Source organism: Bemisia tabaci, chromosome 7, assembly GCF_918797505.1.
Source record: "Bemisia tabaci chromosome 7, PGI_BMITA_v3".
Classification (NCBI taxonomy): domain Eukaryota; kingdom Metazoa; phylum Arthropoda; class Insecta; order Hemiptera; family Aleyrodidae; genus Bemisia; species Bemisia tabaci.
In genome coordinates this window covers 46,889,682-46,915,095 of record NC_092799.1, presented here as the reverse complement: position 1 = coordinate 46,915,095, position 25,414 = coordinate 46,889,682, and the positions used below count along the sequence as shown (strand labels likewise).

General features: G+C 41.9%; 2 protein-coding genes across 9 annotated transcripts in view; one reads left to right on the top strand and one right to left on the bottom strand.

Moving 5' to 3' along the window:
• The window catches only part of Roc2 (Regulator of cullins 2), a 144,483-nt gene that overhangs the window by 9,950 nt on the left and 109,119 nt on the right, over nucleotides 1-25,414 (top strand). The window lies entirely within an intron of this gene.
• LOC109035808 (Trehalose transporter 1-1) overlaps nucleotides 1-25,414 on the bottom strand; it is a 134,359-nt gene that overhangs the window by 4,753 nt on the left and 104,192 nt on the right. For all 8 annotated transcript variants that reach the window (XM_019049581.2, XM_072302242.1, XM_019049582.2 and 5 more), the window contains exons 3-6: nucleotides 24,453-24,581; nucleotides 7,247-7,370; nucleotides 4,452-4,760; nucleotides 2,754-2,998 (exon numbers count right to left, since the gene is read on the bottom strand). In XM_019049581.2, coding sequence (XP_018905126.2) covers nucleotides 2,754-2,998; nucleotides 4,452-4,760; nucleotides 7,247-7,370; nucleotides 24,453-24,581 — 807 coding nt within the window. The remainder of the gene's footprint in view (nucleotides 1-2,753; nucleotides 2,999-4,451; nucleotides 4,761-7,246; nucleotides 7,371-24,452; nucleotides 24,582-25,414) is intronic.

The following is a 25,414-nucleotide window of genomic DNA, read 5'->3' as shown; positions in this document are numbered from 1 at the left end:
TATACTCCCTATGTCTTCTTTGTCTATCGCTTTGTCTATCAGTTTCCATAATCGGCCCGCTGGGTCGGGTAAAGTTTACCAGAAAGAAACCATCTCGATGGAGAATTTGAGAAAGATCAGGGTTCAGGGTATCTACAAGTCCGGAATTTCCGGAAAGAGTATTGATTTTTTAAGGGCGGTTCGGAAGTACTGAAAAAGTGCGGCAATTCCGTTAGAAGGCTCCGATTTTTTTTTTAATTTTGTGTCGTTTCTGTCTTATTTGAGCGAGAAACTAAAATTTTTGAAATTTTTCGAATTTCGTCAATTGGAGGTACTGAAAAAGTCCTGAATTTTTCTGTCGAGGAGGTACTGAATTTCTTGGGAATGTACCGATAAAGTATTGCAAAAGTACTAGTTTTTGGCTAACAGCTGTTTTAGTAGACACCCCGAAGATTGCTGATGCTCAAAAACCTGAATGTTTGTGAAAGCTCCTCGGGGGAGCACGGAAATATATGCCATGATGCCTCGAGAATATATGCCATGATGCCTTGAGAATATATGCCATGATGCCTTGAGAATATATGCCTAATATGCCTTACTTCATGTTAAAAAAATCAAATTTAATTGTAAGTATTATGAAAGTCGACATTTTTAAATGACTGTAGACCGCTCGCGGGCATTAAATTAGCAATCGAATTGTAACCGACAAAATTGAGGGAAGAACATCAGCCATAACATGCCCAACTCGGGTACTCCGCACCATTTCAACAGCTTTTCTGGCAGCATTTCTTTCCGTTCAAATTGCCCTCATTCAAGCTTTTATCACCCTTGCCCAGCTTTTAAGGCTTTCGATTATTCACGAGCCATTGGTTTAACGATTGAACTCTCACTCGGGAACTTTCTGGCGGGATTTTCGGGCGCTTAGCCGTTGACAACTTTTTGTCAACATTTTGTATCAACTCTTAAAATTCTAGCAAACCTCAACACTACAACCCTCTGTCAAAATGGTTTATTTTGTGATCGTTTGAGCGTCTGCAGGAAGAGGAGACTCTAGCCAACATTTTGAGTCAAAAAAGCGCTCAAAAAGTTCAAAGCTAACTGGAGTCACAGCAACTTAAAGGTTGAAAACTAAAATCGTACTTTCTGGAAGAAGCTTTTTAAAATTATCATTTGCCGTATTCAGAGCACAAAAGTGTCGAGTTTTCTGGACATTCCACCCCCCCACCCCAAAGTATGCCCTCTATCGGCACAAAATGAACTAAACCGCTCGCTAATAATCCTTCTCGAGAACTGGCGATATTTTTATTCGGAATTCTCAAAAGCCCACTCGAAGCTATGGTAAAGAATCGATTATTAAAGTGTTCGTCGCTAACGCCCTGTTGATCGAACCTTTTCCATTGGTTTAAATGGCAGACTAATCGATATATCGCAAAGCAAGCCACACGTCTGCGCTCTACTGAAATTTCGACCCTGTGGGCGGTCATTCTCTGGCTCATTGTATTCCTTGCACGTTTTATCAGTGATTTGGATTTTCCTAGAGACCAGTGTCGCATTCCATCAGTGCTGTGGCGCCGCGGGGGTATTTTTTCGGTCTCATATGGAGGTATCTCTGCCAAAAGGAACTATGTGCATTAAGACATGAGCCCTGAGACCCATAAGAATATATGCATAACAGGGCTCACGTCATAATGCACATAGTTCCGTTTGACAGAAATACGTCCATATGGGGGTGGATGAGATGGAGGGAAGAGGGGAGGTCCCGTCTCTGTAAAGGGAAGCTTAGGTCCGAACACGAATCAGGTTAAAAGCTTCAATGTGTTTGCGAGGAAAATAATAAAAAGAGTTCCCCCGCTGCCTGCTCCTACGTTTTGCATTAAACGCGGTGTTTTTGTGTGTAACAAAGGCGTGTCCTTGCCGCGCTCCTCATGCTGTTGAGGGTGGAGGATTACAGCGCTTCAGCCCACTATGGAAAGATTGTGCATTTAAAACTGTCGTTCGTCGGGCTCTAATGTAATTCATCCGCTATTTTTAAGGGTTATTTTTTTTTTGTTTTTCCTGTTTTTCGTCGCGCCGTATTTTGGATAGGTTTCGAATAAGAGCATTATTATCTCTCGATTACAAAGTAAAACTTTAAAGCTCAATCAGCATGGCGACTTTAAAGTTTCCTCTCGCTCATAAAAAAATAAAACTATTTTCTAGTCAAATTGTGCTCGCTACAATAAATTGTTGGCATTCTAGGCAATTCCATCTTTGACATCACATTGTACTTCGCAATTGATGAGTTTCTCAGTGTTTTAATCGATTAACTTTCGATTTAGTCGCATAGAAGAAGAAAATATAGCTTTGTAAAATCTGATGTAGTAGGTAATTTGTGTCACATGTAATAATAATGTTGTCACATAATAATGTTGTCAGACATTTGTTGTGTAACAAATGTCTAAATCATTTTTTATTGGCCAATTTTGGCTCTAATTGCTTCTTTATTTCTTTAATTTTCGTTCAAGCAAATCGTTCGGTATCAATAAACGTGAATATTTCGCCCAAGAGTATTTTTATCGTTTTCTACGCGGCCTTTTAACGCGGAAGCGTATGAATTATTGCCTAAGTAAATCAAACCATATCTTTTACAGCACTACGTTTACTATCATGACGAATCGGGGCGCAAGGAAATCTAAAGCGCCTTAATTTTTCTCCTAGGCAACCAGGGCAGCCCAAGAGCAGGAATAGTGGCATGCCATACGCGTGCAGGCGCTTTATCGTAATTTTGAACCCACCTTGAAGATTTTGACGGTGTAGAAGATGACGGCGTTGATACCGCTCATCTGCTGGAAGAACATGAGTCCGATGGAGATGAGGAGAGGCCTCCTGTACATTTTGGCGAAAAGCTCCGAGCAGCCAGCGGTTTTCTCGTTCTTGTTACTCTCAGCGTTGGTCTTCTCGATTTCGTCGAACTCAGCCGAGATATCGGCGTTCTGGCCTCGCAGCCATTGCAGGGCTTTTCTTGCTTTCTTGTGTTTATCTGTAATCCATAAAACAGCACTGTTAGTGTTGTACGACCAATAGAATGGCGAATTCAGGAATCCTAAAAGTTTTTAAACTGGAAAATCTGATGTCAAATTTTGCTTAATCTTACCAGTCCTATCGATTTTCGTGTGAGTAGGTTGCTTCCGTTTTTTATCTTTATTCATCACAATCTTCAGTCCTTCAAAATAACTATCATGCAAACCTACAAAATTATTCTTAATCATATCGTTAGAACAAGTTGAAAGTAACCACGTGGTGTTGAGAAATTCAAACATGTTGTAAACTGTGTAAGTCCCACTGTAAATATGATCAACAAAAAATGTTGTGGAACGGATGTTGTGCAAAATGTAGTCCATTTGCATCTTTCGTTCTACTCTCAGATTTTACCAATTGAACCACATTTGTTAATTAGGAACCACAATTTTTGGCTCTGTCCAAAAACAACGTATGTGCCACTAGTTTTCCTATGCACACAAGTGTTTTTACGGAGGGGCTACAGCTTGTAGTTCCTCATCGTAAAATGATGTCCAACTGTGACAAATAATAAAAATTGAGAGGGTCAGAGAGCCGCACAGTGGATCGACTCGATGGGAGGGGTCGGACATGGAATTTTTGACTAAAACTGCAAATTTTGATTTGTAATTCGTCACATTTTAAATTTTAAGGGGCGCTACCAGAGGAGACCAATGGAACCATTTTAAAAATCTCAAAATTTTTATCTATCGGAGTTATGCGCTTTTAAGGTTTCCAAATTTTGTACGACCTCTCCCATTGACTCGATCCACTGTGAGCCGTATAGTAATGATTGTCTCTGGGTATTCTGCGCAATAGCTTACACTGAAAAAAAAGTAGCTTGGATCAAGCATGATGATTCTTGAATTTGCCGCCAAGAAATTTTTTTTCTTGCTTCAAGCTGACTTTTTCTTGATGCAAGCAAAATAATGCTTGGGTTAAGCCAAAAAGTAGCTTATATTAACCAGAAAAATTCTTTATTTAAGAAGAAATACTTCTTGGCGGCAAATTTACGATTCTTTTTTTTCCAGCGTACACCAGTGGCGTGGCGTGCTTTGCGATATATCGATTGATCGGCCATTTAAACATATGGATAAGTATCAATAGACAGGGTATCAACACCTTGATAATCGATTTTTACCACAGCTTCAAGTGGATAAATATCGATAGATCGCAGAGCACGCCACGCCACTGGCCTACACAGAAAAAAATAGATTGTGCTGACGACAGAACCTTCTGTTCACAGGGCTCCTGCAGTTTCTTTGTTACACTTATAGAATTTCCCTGTTGTGAGAACAGAACTTCGGTCGTGGGAACAGAGTACTCTGTCCTCATGACGGAAGCTTCTGTGACTGTTAAAAAAGAAGTGCAGGAGCCGTGTGAACAGAACTATTTTTTTCAGTGTACACTGACGTAAAGGTGAAATTCGGACTTACTTCTGCCGATGTACCAGCGAGGGGTCTCGGGGATGAAGAACATGCAGATGAGGAAGGGGACCGGGATGAGGGCGCCGGCGAAGGCGAGCATGGACCAGTCGAGGTAGGCGCCGGCCACGTAGCACAGGAGGATCCCGATGTTCCCCAGGGTCGTCGGCAGGAGACCCAGCATCCCGCGCACCTCCGGCAGCACTGTCTCGCCCAGGTAGACCGGTAGCGCCAGCGAGGCGATCCCCACGCAGAACCCGGCGATCGCTCGCCCCGTCATCACCATCGCTACGTTCACAGCCAGAGCGATCAGGAGGAAAGCTGAAACACACACAAAAAAACAACTTTAGAGTCGCCGTGTCTGGAACCCTCCATTCATCGGGGAACGCAAGAATATAGACGTGGAAATCAGGGAATTAATGGGTATGTTCACTGGAAAAAAACACACTGGAGCTAGAGTCCAGACTCTTGAAAAAATCGACAAGAAAAAATACCCTTGATTCAATCGGATTTTTGCTTAAATCAAGAACCAAGCCTCTTAATTTGAGCGGATTTCCTTTTGATTTAAGCTTGAATCGGATTGAATCATGAGTATTTTTTCTTGTCAATGTTTTCAAGAGTCTGGACTCTAGATCCAATGTGTTTCCAGTGTTGCGCTGGTCACAGAATCGTGTTTCGATGCTTGATTCTTGTAGATCAGCCAAAAGTAATAAGATCAGTCCGGGCACCAACTTTCTACGTTCAATATTAACCGAGATTTCGCGCTTTGAAAAGTTCGGTTTACAACGGCATCCACTGCGGTAGTGACCCTTCCTTGGTTTCTTCCACCTTGCTTTCATCAGTCACTCAAGAATGTTGAAGAATGAAGTTCTTTCATGCACTCGTCACTGAACGTGAAACTTATGGATGAAAGCAAGGCGAAAGAATCCAAGGGTGTTACTACCGCGGTGGATGACGTTTTAAACCGAATTTTTGCGATTTTGTGCTTTTTTCTAACACCGTTTAGGTTTTTTTTTACCTTTTCCATTAGACTTTTCAAAACGTCGAATGTAAGAGTAGATGTCGTCGCCTACCTGACAGAAGGGCGTAACTACACTCTGTTAAGAATCCTGTCTTCCATAAATTTCAAAGCGTTTCCAGGCTCATCGCAATGTGTAGTTCCGCCCTTATGTCAGCCAAGCGACGATGTATGGCAACGAGCAGATTTCCAATGCACTCTTTATGGCTTCTGAAATTTTTTTGAAATCGGCCGAAAATTCCTCTTAAGTTGTTAATTTCACAAACTCCGGGAAATTCCGCGCAAGTTATTATTTTTTTTTTTTTTGAAAGCGGTAATGAATGAACATGTTGGTTTGAGTATGGTGCAATCTGGCTTTTGGCCAATCGGCGACCGTTGTAGCGTTGTGATAGCGTGGGGGCGATCGGGAGTGTACTACCAATCGCAGGGGTTCATAGAGCTTGGCGAGGCGAGGGAGGCCTCGCTAGCGAGGCGAGGGAGTAGGAACAGAACAAAACATTCACAACTTTTATTGACAACCCGGTAGTACTCTCAGTGCATGAAATCGAATACATCTCCATCATTTTTAACATGGTCAGAACTTTCCCGACCTATTGTCCCATGGACGATCACATTCAAAGCCGCATTTATTTCCAGGCGGTTCTTGTCCCCCATAAAGGCCGAAACCGTTCCCTTGACCTGACAGTCCATCCCCCCGAAAGTGGGGCCCAAGGAGAACGGAGAGATAAACCGGGGAGCGGTGTTAAGAGGGCTTTGAAAACAATGGGCATTTGACGGAGTGGTCGCGGGTGAGATGGCGGGAAACAAATTGGACTCATCTGCGTTAACCCTTTGAGCACCATCAGCCCCAGGGCCCGAGGCCTCGGTTCATTGTTCCGCAAGGGAACGCGCTTCGTTATGCTGAAAGGGACGGCGAAATCATCTCACGACACTTGTTGAATTGCCCAGCTCGTTGGAGCTTGAACTTAATCGTATCTGGGTGAAATTCCGAAGGGATTTTCTCCACGGGACGAGTGACTAGTAGTGAGGAATCCCGGAATATAACTGAAATTTTGGCCATTGAGGACAGAACCCTACTTTTCCATGCTAGAAGGAAGAACGCCGTATGAAAATTCGAGAGTTGCCTAATTGCCCCGGATAAAACATGTATCTTTAGAGAAAATTGTGCGTATTTTTTTTTAAATTTTTAGACGTTTTAGATGAAATTGCGAACAAAATTGTCGGAAAAAATTGAAAAAAAAATATTAACGATTTTCCTTGTAAATTAGGGTTTTATTGAAGTAAATATGGCAGCGTCTTATGGCTCATACGGCGTTCTTCCTTAGCGCGGCAGTACTAGCAACGACGGTTTAAAAAAGAAGTACTTTTAAAGAAATATTAAATTTACAAAAGACTTCATGAAAAAACAGTACACGTCCATGTTACAAGAAACCTGTTTCGGGTTGTTTTTAGGTAAATTGTACAAGAGATAAAATTCAAGTCAAAGATAGTGTCGAACTCTTTTCAAAGGTCTGCTGTAGGTTTTTTTGAACTTAGAATGCTTGAGGAAAAAGTGTCAAAAAGCTCCTAAAAATAGTATTTTTTTCGAAGATTTTTTCCCCATAAATTATATCAGACGTTAATTTTACTCAAACAAGTATCCAAAAAGGCTTTTATGGAATACTGAATCGTTGCCATTTTGTTTAAAGACTTTTTGAAACGCGCTCTTTGACAGACATTTTTAACAGTTTCTGCCTGATGATTTCTGTTTAAATTTTTACTATGTACAATTTTCGAATTATATACTTACAAACTATGAAAGGCACAGCAGTAGAAATGATAGTGGTCCGTCGACCAAGTGATTCTATCAGCGGTCCTCCTGCCATTCCACCGAAGAGAGCTGCCAAGGGCATGATACTTCCTATCCATGACATCTGTAACAAAAATAATTCCAATCATAAATACATATTCCAAGCGAGAAACTGGAAAAATTTGCAACATCATCGGACATTTTTACGCAGAATCGGATACCATGATTTAGAAGTAACTTTTTCTCGTAAACTTGGCATAGCATACATGAACTTTGATTCAATTCAATTTTAAGGCTCCTGTATCACCTACCGTGATAACGCATCGGAATTTTTTAATGCGAATATTCAAGTTTTCACATCGCGCCTCAATTTTAGAGCTGTTGAGTTTCATTTTCATTGGTATCTTCAATGTCAGGGTGGAAATTTTTGAAAAAAAAACATTGAAAACCTGGAAAATTCAGAGAATTTTACCCAACCCTGAAAAGTCAAGGAAAAATGAGGGAATTTCGCTGCAGAACCTTGAAATGTTTTCTTCGGGTGGAAAACTTTTTATTATTTTTAATTTTGCAGATTTCTCACTACTTATTTTTCGGGAAAGCATATGTATATTCCAGCAGCAATCAATAAACAAAAATATCCGGAAAGTCACGGAAAAGTCAAGAAATTTTGAAAGTTCAAGAAACCTTATTACCCTGTGTTCATACTCAAGGATCTCAGGAAAAGTTCAAAACATGCTGCAATTTTGGCAACAGCTCCGTCAATGTGTGTGTCTATGACCTCAAGAGCCAATGAGTTTTTAATACTCTATTTTGCAATTTAATTTAATCTCAATCCGCGATACATCAGTTATCACCATCGCTCCCGCTTTCTGTGGCGCGGCGTGAATTGCGATATATCGATTGTTATGCCATTTAAACCTATGAAAAAAGATCGATTATCAGGGTGTTCGCAGCGAACACCTTAGTAATCGATTCTTTACCGTAGCTTCAAATGGCGAGATATCGATAATCGATTATTCACGCCTCGCCACTGCCGGCTTTCAAAGCTTACCGAAAATATCCGAACCTCCTACTTTCGGCGAGTAATTTCCGCTGGCAATTCCCGGCGCCTTAAAGAACCACTCAGGACGAGGAACTAGCGTAGGTTTTCGACCGAACTATTGTTGTCGAATGACACGTCAGAATTCGATCAAAAGAGCGCCTTTTTTTGGCGAGCGACCATCGCCCACGTCGCGAAATTCCGCGCGAAATAGTTTCCTCCTCCAGTGGCGCGGCGTGATTTGCGATATATCGATTGATCTGCCATTTAAACCCATACGAAAGGATCGATAAACAGGGTGTTCGCAAAGTACACCTTAATAATCGATTATTTAACATAGCTTAAATGGGAAAATATCGATAATCGATTATCGATCATTCACACCTCGCCACTGGTCCTCCTTCGCTTTTGATTGGGCTTGACGACACCCCAAATCAAAGAAGTCCTCGCCCTTGTCTTGTAGGAGCCATGGCGTCGTAGACGACTCATTTGATCAATTTATTTCCTTGGATTTTACGTCTGTTTTGATTTAGACCCATGGAAAACGAAACGTTATCTTTATACGGAATGGCAAACAAAAAGGAAACCACTCGAATGACGCGAATTGCCTATCCTTTTTCTGAAGGCGCTCCGCAAGTTTTCGCACTGTTCCTGTTCGTCTCTATTGCGGCCGCGCTGCTTGCCTGGCGCTGGTTGTGAGTGCGACTACGCGTCACCGGGGTCAAAATGTTTTTTTGCTCCAGTTTTCGCTTTAAGTGGACGGAACGCGTGGCCCTTCGCAAAGGTCGGAAAACACGGCGATAACGGAAACACGCATCAAGGGTCTGATTTTGTTGACGTGAGATTTGCAACGGGAATCAGTAATAGCAACGTGACGGCCGTGATGCCAAACCTACGGAGCAAACTGATCTAAGGAAATCAAAGGGTTACGCCTGATTCAAATAGAGGAACCATTGATTAAATCCGGCGTTGAAAAATTGGGGAGGAATCAAGGGTTTTTGGTGTTGTGAGAAACCTTGAGATTTGGAGCCAGGGAAAAATTAGTTTTGTCGGTCAAAACTCTTGAAAAGTTAGAGGAAAATCAGAAAATTTTAAAATTATAGGAAACTTGTCACCATATGAAATTTTCATCACAAAAAGTGATTACTGCGCGCGATATTTCTTGCTAGATACGCCACTATTTGCTATGCCCAGGCCCGCCACAAGGGGGGGGATACTGGGTCCTTGGTACCGGGGCCCGGGCCCTGGAGGGGCCCGTGACGCAGGTGACAAACCACTACGAATTCATGTGTAACCCTAGTCTCGAAGGGAAAAGTGAAAAAATTACCCTAAAAATTCTGCAAAAGGTGAATAAAGTTTCAAAAACATGCCAGGGCACTATAAAATTTTGCTTACTTTTTTAGAGATTTTCAAGATTTTGAGTATATGTAGAATGATATTTTTAGTAACTGTGTTTCATTTTCTTCCGTCGTCGGATGCTAAGAGGCTCCTTTCTGGGCATCCTCGACTTCAATGGCTTAACTTCCTTGCCATAGACGTACGAAAGGGGAGTCCAGGGGGGCCCGGCTCCCCATAGAATTGAAAATTATCATCTGCCCCCTCAAAAAAAAATTTACAGATGTTTTGAATGCAACAATTCGAAAGTTTTTGGTGCTGAAAGCAAACAAAAAGGCGTAATTATTCTGCAGAAATTGATGGAAAATCTCCATCATAAGAGCTTCATAATGCGTCCAAATAGATTTAAAATTTCAAAAATTTCCCGGGGGAGGCCCCCCGGACCCCCCCCCCCCATGCTAGGGGCCCGGGCCAGAAAATTGGTACCAGGGCCCGAGATGGGATGTGGCGGGCCTGGCTATGCCATGCGAAATTAATTTTTTTAGTACTTCCTTTCATCACTCCAGTGCAGATGACTCGGTGAGCTATGCATCGGTTTGTAGGAATATCTATGTCGTAATTACGTTACTGTAGTTGAAGAGGGGAGGAGAGAAAGTATTATCCGTTTATTCCGTTTTATCACATTCTTGACCTTTCCTGCCTTTGCGTCACTGACCGTGTATCCAGCCCAACGCTGACCTTAGGTCGTGACCAGTAGACTAGCACAGGTCATGAACACCAGAAAAGAGGTGAAAATGAAATGTGTAATACGATGTCGTTTCGCTGAAAGACTGGAGAGAAGTCCCAACGTCATGAACTAGAAAAAAGATCGGTGGCAATTCTCTCACACTCGTTGCCTCATTAATCCGGTGAAATATAGGATGCTTAAAGTTGGCAATGCTCTTAACAGAGCGAAAGAACGACTCCAGGGGGACGCCTGACCTACTCAACACATCGCCAAAATTTCCACCCCCTCAACACCACCCCATAACGGACCGTCGAACACACATTCTATCAGCAGACTCGGGTTCGAATGACTCACAGCCTCCGCCCCTCACTCTGCCATTCTGTCTTGCTGTAGAAAAAACGTCTTATGAAAAATCGAACGTTGCCAGAGTACAAATTTTTATTTTTGAGAAAAATTTTGTATATTTTTCCTTGAGATCTTTAGAAACGCTAGATTAAAGTACGAGTAAACTCCGAAAAATTGATAGAAAACAAATTCGTAACTTTTATAGTAAATTCGTATTTCAGCAGAAAACGTTTTGGACGGTAACAGAAATACAAGATTTTTCTTCAATCACAAACACTTAAACATAGTCCCCTATAAAAAATTCAGCCGTAAGCAAAGTCATGATTATTTTTCCTCGAAAATTTTAGAAACACTGTACTAAAATGGGAGTTTAAAAAATAGTAAAAAAATAGCACGAGTAAAAGTATGTTTCTCCAAAAATTTTCCGGATAAAAGTTCCTGAGTGCCCGGGAAATTCATAATATATCTGCGGGGTGTCTACAAGTCCGGAAATAGTCCTGATTTTTTAAGGGCGGTCTGGAAATAGGTCTGGAAATACCGAAATGTGCGAAAAATCCGCAAGAAGGATCGACATTTGTGTAATTTTTTCGCAATTTGAGCGAAAAATTCAAAGTTTGAAATTTTTCGAATTTCGGCAATTGGAAGTTCTGAAAAAGTACTAGATTTTTTTCCTGAGAAGGTACTGAATTTCTTTGGAATGCACTGAAGAAGTACTATAAAAGTACTGATTTTTGGCCCAGCCTGATTTAGTCCTGTTCTAGCGAAATTTGGCAACGTAAGAATGTTTTTAAGGCGTTTTTCCATTGCATTGTTATCATTCGCTTCTCTGCTTTCATTATCGTTCTCCGATCCCCATTGCACTGGGTCAACTTCCCCCTAGCATCCGCGACCCTGAGGCTCAGACAACATGGCCCCATAATCGTTTCCGTTCGTTGTCCTCCTGACCGACTGAGAACCCTCCGGGACGTTAAACGCGCCCCCAAATTGCTCAGTCCTCTCCCCCTCCTTCTCGGGAAATCTCTTCTCCCCGGGGACTCTTTTCGGACGCAAATACGACGCTTCATAAATATTTATGCTGTATCTTTTCGGGGCGTTCCCGTCCGCGCTGCCAGACGACACGGAAAAACCTCCCCTTTTTTAAGGGGGCGAAGGGGGTGAGTTTCGACGGAAGGAACGGCGGCGCCGGACCGATTCGCGCTTTAAATAAGGAACCCGCGGGGGAGAACTCGTTACTCCGGAAAATTTATGGATGGAATTTGGTTTCGCGAAAGTTTCAAAAGAGGAGCCGAGCGATTCTCCTTCGGCCAGCTCGGTTATTCGTGTCTTCTGCAACAGTAGCTAAACAGAAAAAAATGGTCCAGGAGTTTTTTAAAAAAAAGAAAAAAGATCACTCATTTAGATTTAAGGAAAATTTCCTTTATTCTAATGAATTTTCTTCATTTTAAAGACAAATCTTTCCGGCAATAAGAAGTTTATTTTTTAATCAAGCAAGGCGCCTTGATTTATGATTTATACAAGGGCTGTTTTGTCCTCGATGATAAATTTACTTTTTGTTTAAATAAATAATAGCTTCTTTTAAATGAGAGGAAATCTCTGCAAGGCAACAAAATTTTCTCTTATTATTATTGTCCTTAGGAAGAAGGACCTGAGTCCGGTAGGAACATTTTTTAGAGAAACTATTTTTGTTGAGTTGGGGGGAAAAATTGAATCATGAGATTTTGACCGGATACTCTTTATAGTGTCTCAAAAGCTTTGTTTCTGGGTTGTAATTCGTTTTTGTGCTAATAGAGAGCTTAAGGTTGTATAGTAATCCAGCAACGTATGCCTGAACGCGGCAGTTTATAACGTGTAGGAAATTTTCTCTCAAAATTACGATTTTTGTACTGCCAGAATGTGCCGCAATATGATTTCAATTAAGTTTGACATTTTTCTGCGTTTTTATTCCCAAAATATTTGTACTATACTCCTCTATGCTTTGATATCAATAAGTCAATTTTGAGTCTTTTTGGACTAAGGCTCCTTCTCATACTATTTTAATTGCCTGTTAAAACGCATGTTGCACCTCGAGACATGACCTGTTCTTCCGATTTTTGGGGCATTTCCTATCTATAAATTCGGTCAAGTTTTTATGTCCTGCTGAGAAATCGGGGAGATCCCCGAATGAGTCAACGGTGGTTATCGTAGAAGTCCTTCGGATCGAAGTTCAGACGGCGCCGAATATCGGTGAGAAGGGAAAGGAAGGAGGAAGGAGAGGGATTTAATGTTAGAGAAGAGCAAGGGTTATCAGAGAGGGGCGAGGATATAATCTGCACCGAATTGTGATTGGAATTGTGTCGAACGGTAGGATCTGAAAAATCGAATCAGCGATGCGTTCCGCGATTAGGTCATCTCTCCGAAACTATATCAGCACTTGGAGTGAAAGTTTCACCGCTTCATCGAGTTCAGAAGTCTTGATTTCATTCGTTTAAAAGCTTCTCCTCGCTAGGCTTGATTGCCCCTGTAAATCTTCCGCCCTTCCCTCAATTTCCCGGAAATTTAACGTCGAGCTATCAGTGTAGGACCTGAAAATTTAGGAAAGCACCGGAATTCTTCTGGGAAAACGTGACTCCTCGGTTCTCAGACTTCATAACGGGCCTGTTGCAAACTTCATCTACAGCAAAAATAATAGTTGGTTTCCGTAGAAAATTACGCAAAAATCACGAGGAGCTCATCGGAAAAGTCTGAAGTAGACTCCTAACTTTACATTCTGCGTAAGAAATATGTTTTTTTTTTCAAAGCTTCCCGCTTCAAAACGATTTACACCGGTGCAGGTGAACATTTCGCAAGAGGAGTCGTTCCATCCAGCCTTTGGGCACCAGGATGCTACACAATATTTAAAATGGCTGACGCTTCCGCGCGCTAATCGTGAGGAAGCACTTTAGTCTTTATAAACATACAAGGAAAATGTAAGTATAAACACGCAGATCGATAAAATTCCGTCTAGTCACATGTGTTTTGGCGGGTTGGCGTCGGCCATGTTGAATATTGCGTAGCACTCTAGTGCGTAAGGCCGTAAGGGTTGTATGAAACAACTCTTGCGAAGAGTTGACCTGTTTGGTGTATAGTTTTCGAAGCGGAAAGCTTTAACCATATCCTTACGCAGATTGTGAAGTTAAGAGTGTATTTCAGGCGTTCCAGCCGCGGAACGTGATTTTTGTGTCATTTTCTAAAGAAACCACTCTTCTTTTGCTCTGGCCGAAGTTTGCAACAGCACTGAAAAAAAATTCTCGGCGTTTTTACCAAGGTCCGTTGGTACCTTTACCATCTCACTTTTTTTACCAATTATTGGTAATTTTACCAAGACAGACTGGTAAGCTTACCTAAAAACCGGTATTTTTACTGTTTTTTCCAGGTAAGAATACCACTTTTATTGGTAATCAATTCCCGGTAACTTTGCCATTTCATCTCGGTAATTCTACCACAGTCGATAAAAAATATTGGCGTTTTTTAGCAAGGTCCAGTAAAATTACCGAGAAACTTCAATAATTTTACCGAGATTCTCGGTAAAATTACCAATTCCGTTAATGGTAATTTTACTAAAAAAAAACTGGGATCAAATAGAACCCTGAATTCTTGGTAATTTTACCCTTTTCTTAGTAAATACACCAAGATTTTTCTTTCAGTGAGGGCCACCGCCACCGACGCGCGACGGTTGAAAACATGGTAACTTTTCCTCATGTGGCCGATAGGGTAGGGTCTAGGAGGAGTTTAATGCGATCGGAAGTATAGTCATGTACGAGAGAATCGCGGAAGTGGTTAAGTTGGGAGATTTATTCGTCGCTCGATCGTCGGTTCGCGCCAACGCAGCGTGTCCGATGGAAACAATGTTTGGAGACTAAATTACGGCCAAATAAGCGTGCAGAATTCGACAGGACACTCCAAGTGTCAAGGCCGACCGTCTCGTCTTTTCGCTGAATCCCACGTCCTCAGCTCGGTTCCCGCAGGGAGGGAGGCCAGCTCATGCAACACAATCGTAAATCAATTCTTTCAAAGACGTCAATGGACTTTAGGCAGGGCAAGAAGCATAAGTATTTCATCAAAATTTCCTAGAAAATACGTTGAGTAAGATGAGATGTTTCTTGTGCTGCGCCCAAAATTAACCTCTATCGTTCATACTACGAACTTGCTCAAAGTTTTGGAAACAATCTGCGTCTTTAGCTGTGTGATAATGCATAAATGACCATAGAGAGTATTTCTTCCTCTAAATTCCACATTTTTTCCTCAGTTAAGAAGAATTTCAGCTCGGAAAAATTCTCGTGAAAATCGTGTCTGTCCATGCTATTTTTCTTGAAACAGTCAAGAAATATTTTAAAAATTGAAAATCTTAGAAAATCGGAAACTCTCTGACACGAGCAGTTCAATGTGTCAGTTGCGCTGGTCACAGAATCGTGTTTTGATGCGTGATGCTTGTAGATCAGCTAAAACGAATAAAATCCGTCCAAACAACAACTTACCACGTTCAATATGAACCGAGAAATCGCGCTTTGATAAGTTCGCTTTATGACGTCATTCACCGCGGGCGTGGCCTCCTTGGTTTCTTCCACCTTGCTTTCATACGAGTTACACGTTCTGTAACCAGTGCAAATGTGTGTCTCACTGATTGATGAAAGCAATAAGGTGGAAGAAAACAAGGGTGTCACTCTCGCGGTGGATGACGTCATAAAGCGAATTTTTCAAAGCGCGATATCTCGGTAATATTGACCGTAGACAGTCGCTTTTCGGACGGATCTTATTATAGTTCTAGCCAACCTACAAGAATTATGCATCAAAACACGATTCTGTGACCAGCGCAACTTAGAGTACCTTTATAGACAGAGTATGGCCATTTCTGTTCCGGTTTTTCATTGGTCGCGTGAAAATAGGCTGACACGATGCTCTTAGGGCCGTAAATAAACAAACAAGATGGCTGTTATCAGCAAGCAAGATTGAGGTTATGCACATCTTACACACTCCTGTGATAAAGGTGAAAGGCGATTTAATAATGTTTTCATTTGTTTTTCGTGTGTTATTCGTAGATATGCTAGTTTAAATTGTTACTGCCGCATAATTGAAATTTTTGTGAAATTTAGCTTCTTATCGATGTTACGGTGAGCCGCCATCTTGTTTGTTTATATACGGCCCTAAGAGCATCATGAAGTCTAAAAACTCGTTGACCAATCAAAAAGCGGAACAGTTTTCCTGTAGTAAAAAGATACGAATGGCCATACTCTGTCTATAAAGGTACTCTAGCGCAACTGACCCATTGGATGGAGGAGGAGGTAGACTTCCCGCGGCCGATGGTGAGTGATGGAAATGTGGACTTCCGATTCGGCGATGGGTGATGGGTGATGGGTGCCGGTGCCAAGGTGAAGACGGGAGGACACTCCCGCCGTGATCTGAATATTCAATCGTGATCCGGGCGGAATAAGAAGCCGCAGCATGCTCCTGACTCCCGGCTCTGGATTCCGTCCCCAAGGTACCCGACCGCGACACCCATACTGTCCACGTTTATCGTCGGTGGGCATACGATGCAGTCCAGCGCCCCTGACTTCGTTAGTTTCGACGAGGACGAGGGGACAAGAGCTGCAGTTTTGGTAACGTTGCATCGTGTCAATGATCATGATGTCGTCACCTTCCAGGCAAAGTATCACAAGCGCCATGCGACGTTTAAAAATTTCCGCCGCCATTTTATTTCTTCACTGAGAAATTGTTGGTTGAATCTGTTTGGAAATTTCACTAAATTTTATCGGCAGCACAAAGAAAATTCAGTGAAATTTTCGGACAGCTTCGTTGAACAATTTCTCTGTAAAAAAATAAAATGGCGGCGGAAATTTTTAAACGTCGCATGGCGCTTGTGATACTTTGCCTGGAAGGTGACGATGTCAACAAACCTAAAATCTGATCGCGGAGTCAACGATTGTTGACGTCTTGCTCAGGCAGTAAACAGTCAAAATGGGCCCTGGGCATAGTTGGAATCGCAGTTTTCCTGCAATTTCAGCTTTAGAAGTGGGAGATGATGATACGTGGTGTCGAGGACCCTTAAATGGACTACATTTTGCAATCTGGAACTATAAATTTTAGCCCGGTTTAAAAACAACGTATGAGCCATTAGTACCCCTGTGCACATAAGTGTTTTTCCAGGAGAGCGAGAATTTATAGTTCCAAATTGCAAAATGCAGTCCAAATAAGAAATGTTGGGATTAATCTGGGATTGGGATCAACATTTCCCTAGAAAGTCAAGCTCCGGAAGCAGGAACAAGATAGTTCCCGGAAATGTTCCTGGTCGCTCTCCAAAATGTTAGTAATTACCGTGTATAAGTGCATGTTTGTGTGTTTTCTGTCAGAATTTCCCGGGAAAGAAGGTTTTTGTGGGAAATCTTGAGAGCCATCCCGGGAAAGTTCCCACTTCCAATTAGATTTCTAATCAGGGATGAGCGGAAATATTCAGGGAATCCGGTTCGTCTGTGTTGAAAGTCGGAAATTTTTCATTTCGTCGCACTGAAACCTTTTTGTTTGTTATCTTTGTGTTGCACACGTAGACTCGACGCTAAATAATTCGACAACTGGCGGAAAATATTATACCCTCTCCGAAATTCATTAAAAAAATCTTGTTCTTTCACGAGTTCTCTTTTGAGAATGTGCTGAAAATTAAAGAGAACCTCTGGTTTTACACCGGGAAATTTTCTGCAGGAAAAAAGGGAAACACAGGAAATGATAGAAATGAGGAATTCTTAACACTTGTCTAATTTTTTCTTAACTAGCGATTCGTAACTTTGGAGTTACTTCGTTCCTTGTTTCAAAGTCGATCGTATTGACGAGAAGGAAACAGATGAGTGAGATTGAAAAGGCAAAAGATTGCCACCTGACATTGAAATGGATGCACGGGAAATTCGGGGAGCGACTGAAGGAAGAGCGAATGTGATTGCGTCAGCCTTGAAAATAGTGCAACAGGACAATCACTGCCAGCGCCGCCGTTTCAGACCATAATGAAAAATTACTGCTGCGCATTAGAAATAGTACCAAGTGTAATGTACTCGAGGATGATTTTCTGAACTTGTTTCCAATTTGTGGGATGACCACAGGTAGGGGAAGTAAAATGACCCTGCGACCACGGAAAAATCGCGTTTACGGAAATGGGACATTTTTACTTGTCGTGCGTAGTTTCAGCTTTTTTTCCAGTCGGATCCAAAAACCACGAAATTCCTGTGAATAATCCCGTGTTGTATACAAAGTCTGGTTTTTTTTTTTTTTTTTTTTTTTTTTTTAAGAAAGCCTGGAGAAGTCAGGGAATTCTAATTTTTATTGTCACCGCTCATCTGAATTTTACGTACCCCAGGAACCATGTATTTGCGGAAGCTTGTCATTTAAGAAGACTGAGGGCCAGGTTCCCCCTCCGCTCTTTTAAATCGAACATGGGGGGGGGGGGCAAAATTCGTAAATATTGAACGACTTGAGGGCATTCTAGGAGATATTTGAAGTTGTACTCCTGGGAGGAGATGAAGGGAGACGTCCAGTAAAAGGGTGGCGACAGGGGGTTTTAATTGAGATGAGGGAGTGCCAACTCCTCGACAGGTTGTGGGAGGACCGAGTTTTGTGGCGATTAGGCGTCGCAGAGCGCCAGAGAGCTCTATGACAGCGACTCATATGTATGTATGTATCTCCCTCAAAAACTTTTGCCCTCTCATACATACATATGAGTCGCCTTCATAGCGCTCTTTGGCGCTTTACGACGCCTAATCGCCACAAAGCTCGGTCTTCCTACGGATCATCAGGGAGTTGACACTCCATCATCTCATTTAACACCCCCTGTCGCCAACCTCTCACTGGGCGTCCCCTACGTCTCCTCCCAGGAGGAACCCAATCAAGCATCTTTTTTGGCAGCCTCTCTTGCGTCATCCTATTGACATGACTGTATCAGACAAGTTGTTTGGTCATGACGTCGAACACTTTTGGCCTCTCTCTTCCTCTAATGTTTGACTGAAGTGGCGCCCCTGGATTTGAGTAGAGTCCCTTTATACCCAGAGTTAAGACAACTCACTTTTGGTTCGGCTGAAAGTGGCCTAAAAAAAAATCCAATTCTGATTGGTTCTCGCTCATGGAGGCCGAAACGAGTGCACCAAGATGGCGGTACCTCGAATGTGAACAAGAATAATGAAAATATCACCTAATTGTGGTTTATCAAGAGTAAATTGTCATTTCCATTGGTCCAAAATGAAAATAGATTAAGAAATTATTCACAAACCAATCTCATTTTCTTTTTAATTGATCAATTTGTTGATGTTGTTGTTTTTGTGTGACAGACATCGCAGGATTCCTGATCCTTATCCCTCAATATCGTTCGTTTGGGTGCACTCGTTTCGGCCTCCATGGCCAGCCAAGGCCGGCTGCCAGTCAGCTGATAATCGAGTTGTCTTAACTCTGGGTATAAAGGGACTCTAGATTTGAGCCCGACCTGGCATGCCCGCAGAAGGGACGCTCGTCGATAGTCGGCGGTGGCGCTAGGTGTCGCGAGCGGGCAGGTGAGGAACGAAGAGTGAAGACTGAGGAGTGACGGCGCGGAGTGTGAGCATGTGTCAGTTTTGACAAGTACGGGAAACTGGAGCGAAGGTCGGCGCATGCGCACAGCACACGATGGGCATCGGATGCGTGACGCGTGAGCGTGAGTGACATCTCCAGCGCCTGCGCAGTCCCTCGGCTCCCGGCTCCGCGCGGGTCTCTCACACATGTCTCCGCGGCGATCCGCTCATTCGAAAATTGCCTCCGATTATCCGGCCCGGAGGACCATGTGCTCCCAAGCGACTCGATCAACCGTGCCCTCGTCAGCCGTGGGATTCCACGCCACAGCCTGCTCGACAACCGAGACGAAACGGAGAAGTCTATCTGGATTGGAAGTTTGGAAAAAAGACGTATGTGTAATGGCTCAGGACTCCCAGCGTATGCTGCCGTGCTAGGGAAGAACGCCGTATGAACATTCGAGAATTGCCAAATTTCCTCCGATAAAGCATGTATTTTTAACAACATTCATGCATATTTTCCCTTGAAATTTTCAGATATATCTCCCCCCCCCTCCCTCAGATATATTTTTAGATATATTTCGGATTAAATTGCGCTCAAAATTGTCTAAAAATTTTTCAAAATAATATTAGCAATTTTCCCAGTAAATTCGGATTATATTGGAGGAAACTTGGCAACGTTTGAAGGCTCATACGGCGTTCTCCCTTAGCATGGCAGTATGCTAGGTTGAAACGCTTGCGAGCTTAGAATGCATTTTGCAATAAGGAAATGCTGTCTCTGGTTCTTCCATATTAGCACCTATCTGCTTAGGGTAACTAATGGAACTTATGATACTACTAAAATGAGCCGAAAATAGTACGTAATTGCTTACTGCGAAATTGAGTGAAATGGGATGGGTGTAAGAAACGTGAAGCGAGTTCCTGAAACGGAAAGTGTTCACAAAACCACACGAGATTCATTTAAAAGCCTGAGGCAGCTTAAAGTTTTTATCGCTCAGCCCAGGTAGACCTCTTTTGCGTGATCAAATTCCTACTTGAAGCAGCACTATGTAAAACAAGTCAATTTACTCGAAAAATTTAGGCAAAACCCCCTCTATCTGCTCCAGGTCCTGTACGTTCTTTTACCAAATTGAGTCCTCGATTTATGGTAGCCCTCTTTTCAGAGAGTTTTTTACTGAATCAGCTTTCGAAATATAATCCCAAGATCTAACTTTGGTTACTTTTGAGGACCGACTGTATTTTCTTGTCAGCTGTTGAGCTACGTATTGAGTAGTGAGCACTAAAAACTTGTCAAACTATGGTTTTCTGTCAAAAAATTACTCAACACATCATTTAAGAGCCAACAAGCAGAGAATGTTCCAGGATTGAGATTATATCCGCTCAACGTTGTGGTTTTATCCGAAACCAGCACTGAAGATTCACCTATAGTATGTCGCTCTCAGTCGTTTTCCGAACACCGTGTTCCCATAGCTCTCATTGTGCAGACATCTTTCCGGTTTGCGCCTTCCAATTTCCGCCCGCAGAGGCGTGTTTTCTTTTTCGCGTCAAACGACACTTTTGCGCGCACGAGACAATCTGCTCCATTCCCCAGATTGCTCGAGTGAACTTAATTTCGCAGCTCAGTCCAGGCCCAATTTTCGCAGGTCCAATCGCGATCTCGTTTTTCCCCGGTTGCCAAATTACACCGAAACGCCAATAGCGAAAACTTTCCGTCACAAAACTGACTCACAATCAGTAGCGTTTTTTACATGTGCTTTTTAAGAGATCTCTTTCCCCAAAAATGAAGGAGTGAATTATTTTTATTTTGCACATGTCATATGTAATCAGGAAGACCTGAATAGAAGAACAGAGGTTACTTTAAAATCCTCAAGTCGAGTTTAACATAATATACGAAAGCCAAGACTTGTGAACTTCACAGGACGTAAAATCTGTAGCAGATTCCTGTACGATGATGTCCTGTGGCCTACTTCGAAAATTGAAGGCGAAACATTAATGCGTGCAACATCCCTAGCCTCTTCGCACTTTGCGCAATAGATGGTTTGGATTCGATCCTAAATGTGCAAACTTAACAATCAGTCTGGTAGCATTGACACTTGTGATCTTAATCCACCGCACATGTGAACAATTCTTTAAAGGTAATCAATCCAAGTCGTGGTAAAATTTACCTCCAAAATCAGGGAGACTCGTATTAACTTAACCCGGGAACTGCCCGAGATGATTTCTCGAAATTTTCGGCAAAAAGCTCCAATGCTCCAATTATGCAACTTTGCGGAGAAACTTGTCAACGATGTACCATTCCGCGTTCCCAAAGCCTCCCTCGAGGCGGTCTATTCGCACCCTCTCTGAATTTGAATGAGAATCGTGCTTTTTTTCCGGCCTCCTTACACCTGAGTTCCGTTGGCTTTTCTTCGCATGATAAGCAAAATTTGCCGCGTCTCTTTTAATCGAGTCCCATTACGGAACCGACTCCAGGAGGAAATTAATGGCCGGAGGGACCTTGCCAATCTCCCTCTCATTGCGTCCCTGGAATTTGTTCGTCGCGTTTCAATCGCCGTTCGTTTTCAGTTATTAAATTTTTTACGTTTTTCTGCTGTCTCTCGAGGTATCACGTCGCATGTGAATTGAATTCAGTGGAGAAATTAACTCTCTTCCTCATCGTATTTTCATCGTTTTTAAGTCCTCACTATAGATCAATGCAGGAGGAGTTTTGTCCACTGTATGAGGAGTTTCACTAAAACGCAGGTTTTAAAAAATAGCGTTGAGGCATTGAAATTTCAGAAATGTGGATCTTTAGTTTTTTACCGAAAGGAAGTCGACTTTAACAGGAGGTGGCGCAACGTGGCTGAAGCAAAATTATTTTTCTTCCTCATTTCCGCGCTGCTGTTCCAAATAGATACCTGGGAAAACTTGATTTCCGCCGGCGATTTCTGCTTGTATGCCAGTAGACTATCACTATTTTGAAAGAATTTGGGAGTGAATCATCATTTTAATTTTTTTTTATTTTTATATATATATTATTATATACTATTTATCACCAATTATTGTAGTAGGGGCCTGAATAGAGAGAAAGAGATCTTCAAGTAGAGATGAATACACTCTACCGTGAGGCAACATTTCTAGGCAACGAGAGATACAAATCCTCGATTAGATAACTATTACTGCATGGAGGATGCATTCTGGTCTACCTCGTCCATTGAAGGCGAAATAGCGATTTCCGTAACCTCCATAGCCTTCCCGCGTTAATTCTCCTTCCTCTAAATTTCAGTCAGGAAACGCCACTGTTACCAGTGTCATTTGGACGTATTTCTATCAAACGGACCTATGTGCATTAAGACATGAGCTTTGAGACCCATAAGAATACATGTATACCAGGGCTCACGTCATAATGCACATAGGTCCGTTTGACAGAAATGCGTCCATTTTATTCTCGGCTACCTAATTCCTCTACCTCTTCTTCGGTCTCACTGCGCACAAAATATAGCCGCTCGGTTTCAGTTGGTATAATTAAATCATTACCCTACCTCGTAATTATCGGATACGATCAGCTTATCGATTAAATATGATTTTTATCAATAATAAACATACTAGCGTGGGGCGTGAGGTTAGAGCCATTCGGCTGGACGTGTGCCAATCTAAACCATGTGCTCTTGTAAGCTCCAAGCTCTACAAGCCGAACCCTCCTTCTGTGAACTGAATCAAGTAACTCGTAAGTTGGGCTTTCCTCACGAGCATCGCCGTGGACTCAACATTCCAGCGAATCTAAGTTTGCTCACCTCTTTCAAGGGTATTTCGAGTTGAAGCTCACGTCATAGAATACGTCGCGTACAAAAAATCAGCTTTTCATGTTTTAGGTTCTCTCCTTTTTTTATACATAGGATATTCACAGTCAGGAAAAACTGAGAAATCAGGGGGAAATGGTTAAGAGAAAATCGGGAATAGTCAGGGAGGGACGGAGGAGAGAGATAGAGCAATATGACGCGAAATGGGAAACATTTTGTTTATAGAAATTGCGATTTTTTACTTGTTACAATCCATGAACTTTAATTCACACTTTAGTGTCCATGTGACATCCTATAATTTTGGATAGATGAAAATTTTTGAGAAATAGAAAAGAGGAAATTTCGCGTGAAATGACTTAGCTTCACGGCAATAGCGTATACCCTAGCCAATTCCAGCGTATTTTTTTTTTTGTATCCGCCAATCTAACTTCGAACCTCGGATGGATGCGAGAGGTCGACGGGAATCCCAAACTGGAGCAAACGCTGTCGTAAAGAATTCGCCGAAATTTTGGATGGTCATGACTATGATTTATTTCGGTGACCCATTCTTGGCGTTGCCAATTCTAAGCATCATCGATTTTGTCACCGCTAGCGCTCTTTCCAAATGCATCACAAGACTAGATAAACTTTTGATCAGACTGATAACCTTGCATTCTTTTACGTATGGCGAATCTTCGTCGAACTTCGGATGATGTTTCGTTTTATAGGACCCATCAGAAGTAGTGCAAGGGCGTTCGTTAGTTTCGCGTGTGTCATCCTGATTGCACTCCAGCTCGAGATGAGAATCACTACAAGCCAGAATCAGTCCAACTAAATCAGACTTTGCTTGGTTTCCTCCCATGTCTCATTTTTTTACCAGAAAATTAAGCAATAATCTGACCTAAATTTTCCGAGGAAACTTTAGAACAAATTCATAGAAAGTTTCAAGGTGGTCTTTTGTTTTGTTTTCTGCTACAAAAAGCGAAAAATGTGAAAAATTTAGGATATATCTAATTTAATTAGGCTGATTCTGATTTTTTCTCGCTTTTCATTTGAAATTGGACGTATTTATGCTAAAAGGAACTATTGCACGCAAACTCGATGCACATAGTTCCTTTTAGCATAAATACGTCCAATTGGAAGACGGGTTCCAAGAAATTGCCCTAGAAAATTCCGCATTTTGATCACATTTTGCAATCAGGAACTACAATTTCTGGCTCATTTTAGAAACAACGTACGTGCCATTAGACTCCCTCTGCAGATAGGTGTTTTTATCTATGGGCCAGAAATTTTAGGTCCTTATTGCAAAATTCAGTCCATTTGATTATTCTAAATTCATATTTCAAAGCTGTCGTTCTTTTTTTCAATGGTCTCATTAGATCTGTTTGAAATTACTGCGAAGCGGGCTTCGTGAAAGTTTCGGGAATTGCAAATTCAGTCAAGATGTTTTTGATAAAAATGAAAAACTCACCTCTTCAGCGGAGACTTTTCCATAAAGAATACTAGTGGCATCAGTCATAGAAGGCAACGCTGGTGAGGTATAAGCTGAAGAGAATCCGACAGCTAAAGATCCTAAAGAGACACTTAATGATGCTAAAACCTGAAACAGAAAAGAAGAGCAAATGTGAATGTTGGCATTCCTGAGATAATAATGGTTATTGCTTCAAATATTGCACCCGAGAGACCACTCTCTTTGCGAGTGGACCCTCTCGAGTTTAACGGTTATCGCATCCCAGCTAATTCCGACTGCAAGTTCTGCAACGCTCATTTGTCCTCTATCTCCAGTAAGAATTTCCATTTCCATTTCTGTGCGCTGCATGTTATTTCCATCAACGTAGTCAAGTTTTTCATTTCATCGGGTCGACCCTTTTCCGAAGAAATTGTGTAATCCGAAAGTTTTTGCATTGAATAATGTAATTGTTTTATCCCTCACATTGCAGTTAATTGTGTTTCTGCAAAAACAGAGGTTCTGCAATTGAGCCACTCTTTATAGAGACGATGTTTAACTTTTTCAGTGATTTCCATTTTATGCAATTCGGTGCGTCATTTGTAGACAACCAATTTGACAGCCTTTCGGAAATATAATCCCCAAAAACATTTCTTATTTTAACTCATTTCTTCATCAAGAAAATAATTCGCATATCGACGATGAAACCACCAAACCACGTATCTCGTTTCCGGTGTTAAAAAATCTCTGCTCACATCTTATTTTCCTGAGGGAGATCAGATCAATATTATTCCTTGACATTTTCACAGAGTTTTCTCTGCACAAAGAGAAAAAATTACGGAAATTTTCAAGAACTGACGTAGAGTAGTTTTCCATTTAAAAAATAAAGTATGACAGGAAGTCTGCAACGTCGCAAACCGAGATACGTGGTCGGAGTTTCACCGTCGATATGTAATGTTTGGTTCGCCACATATTTCGTACAAAAA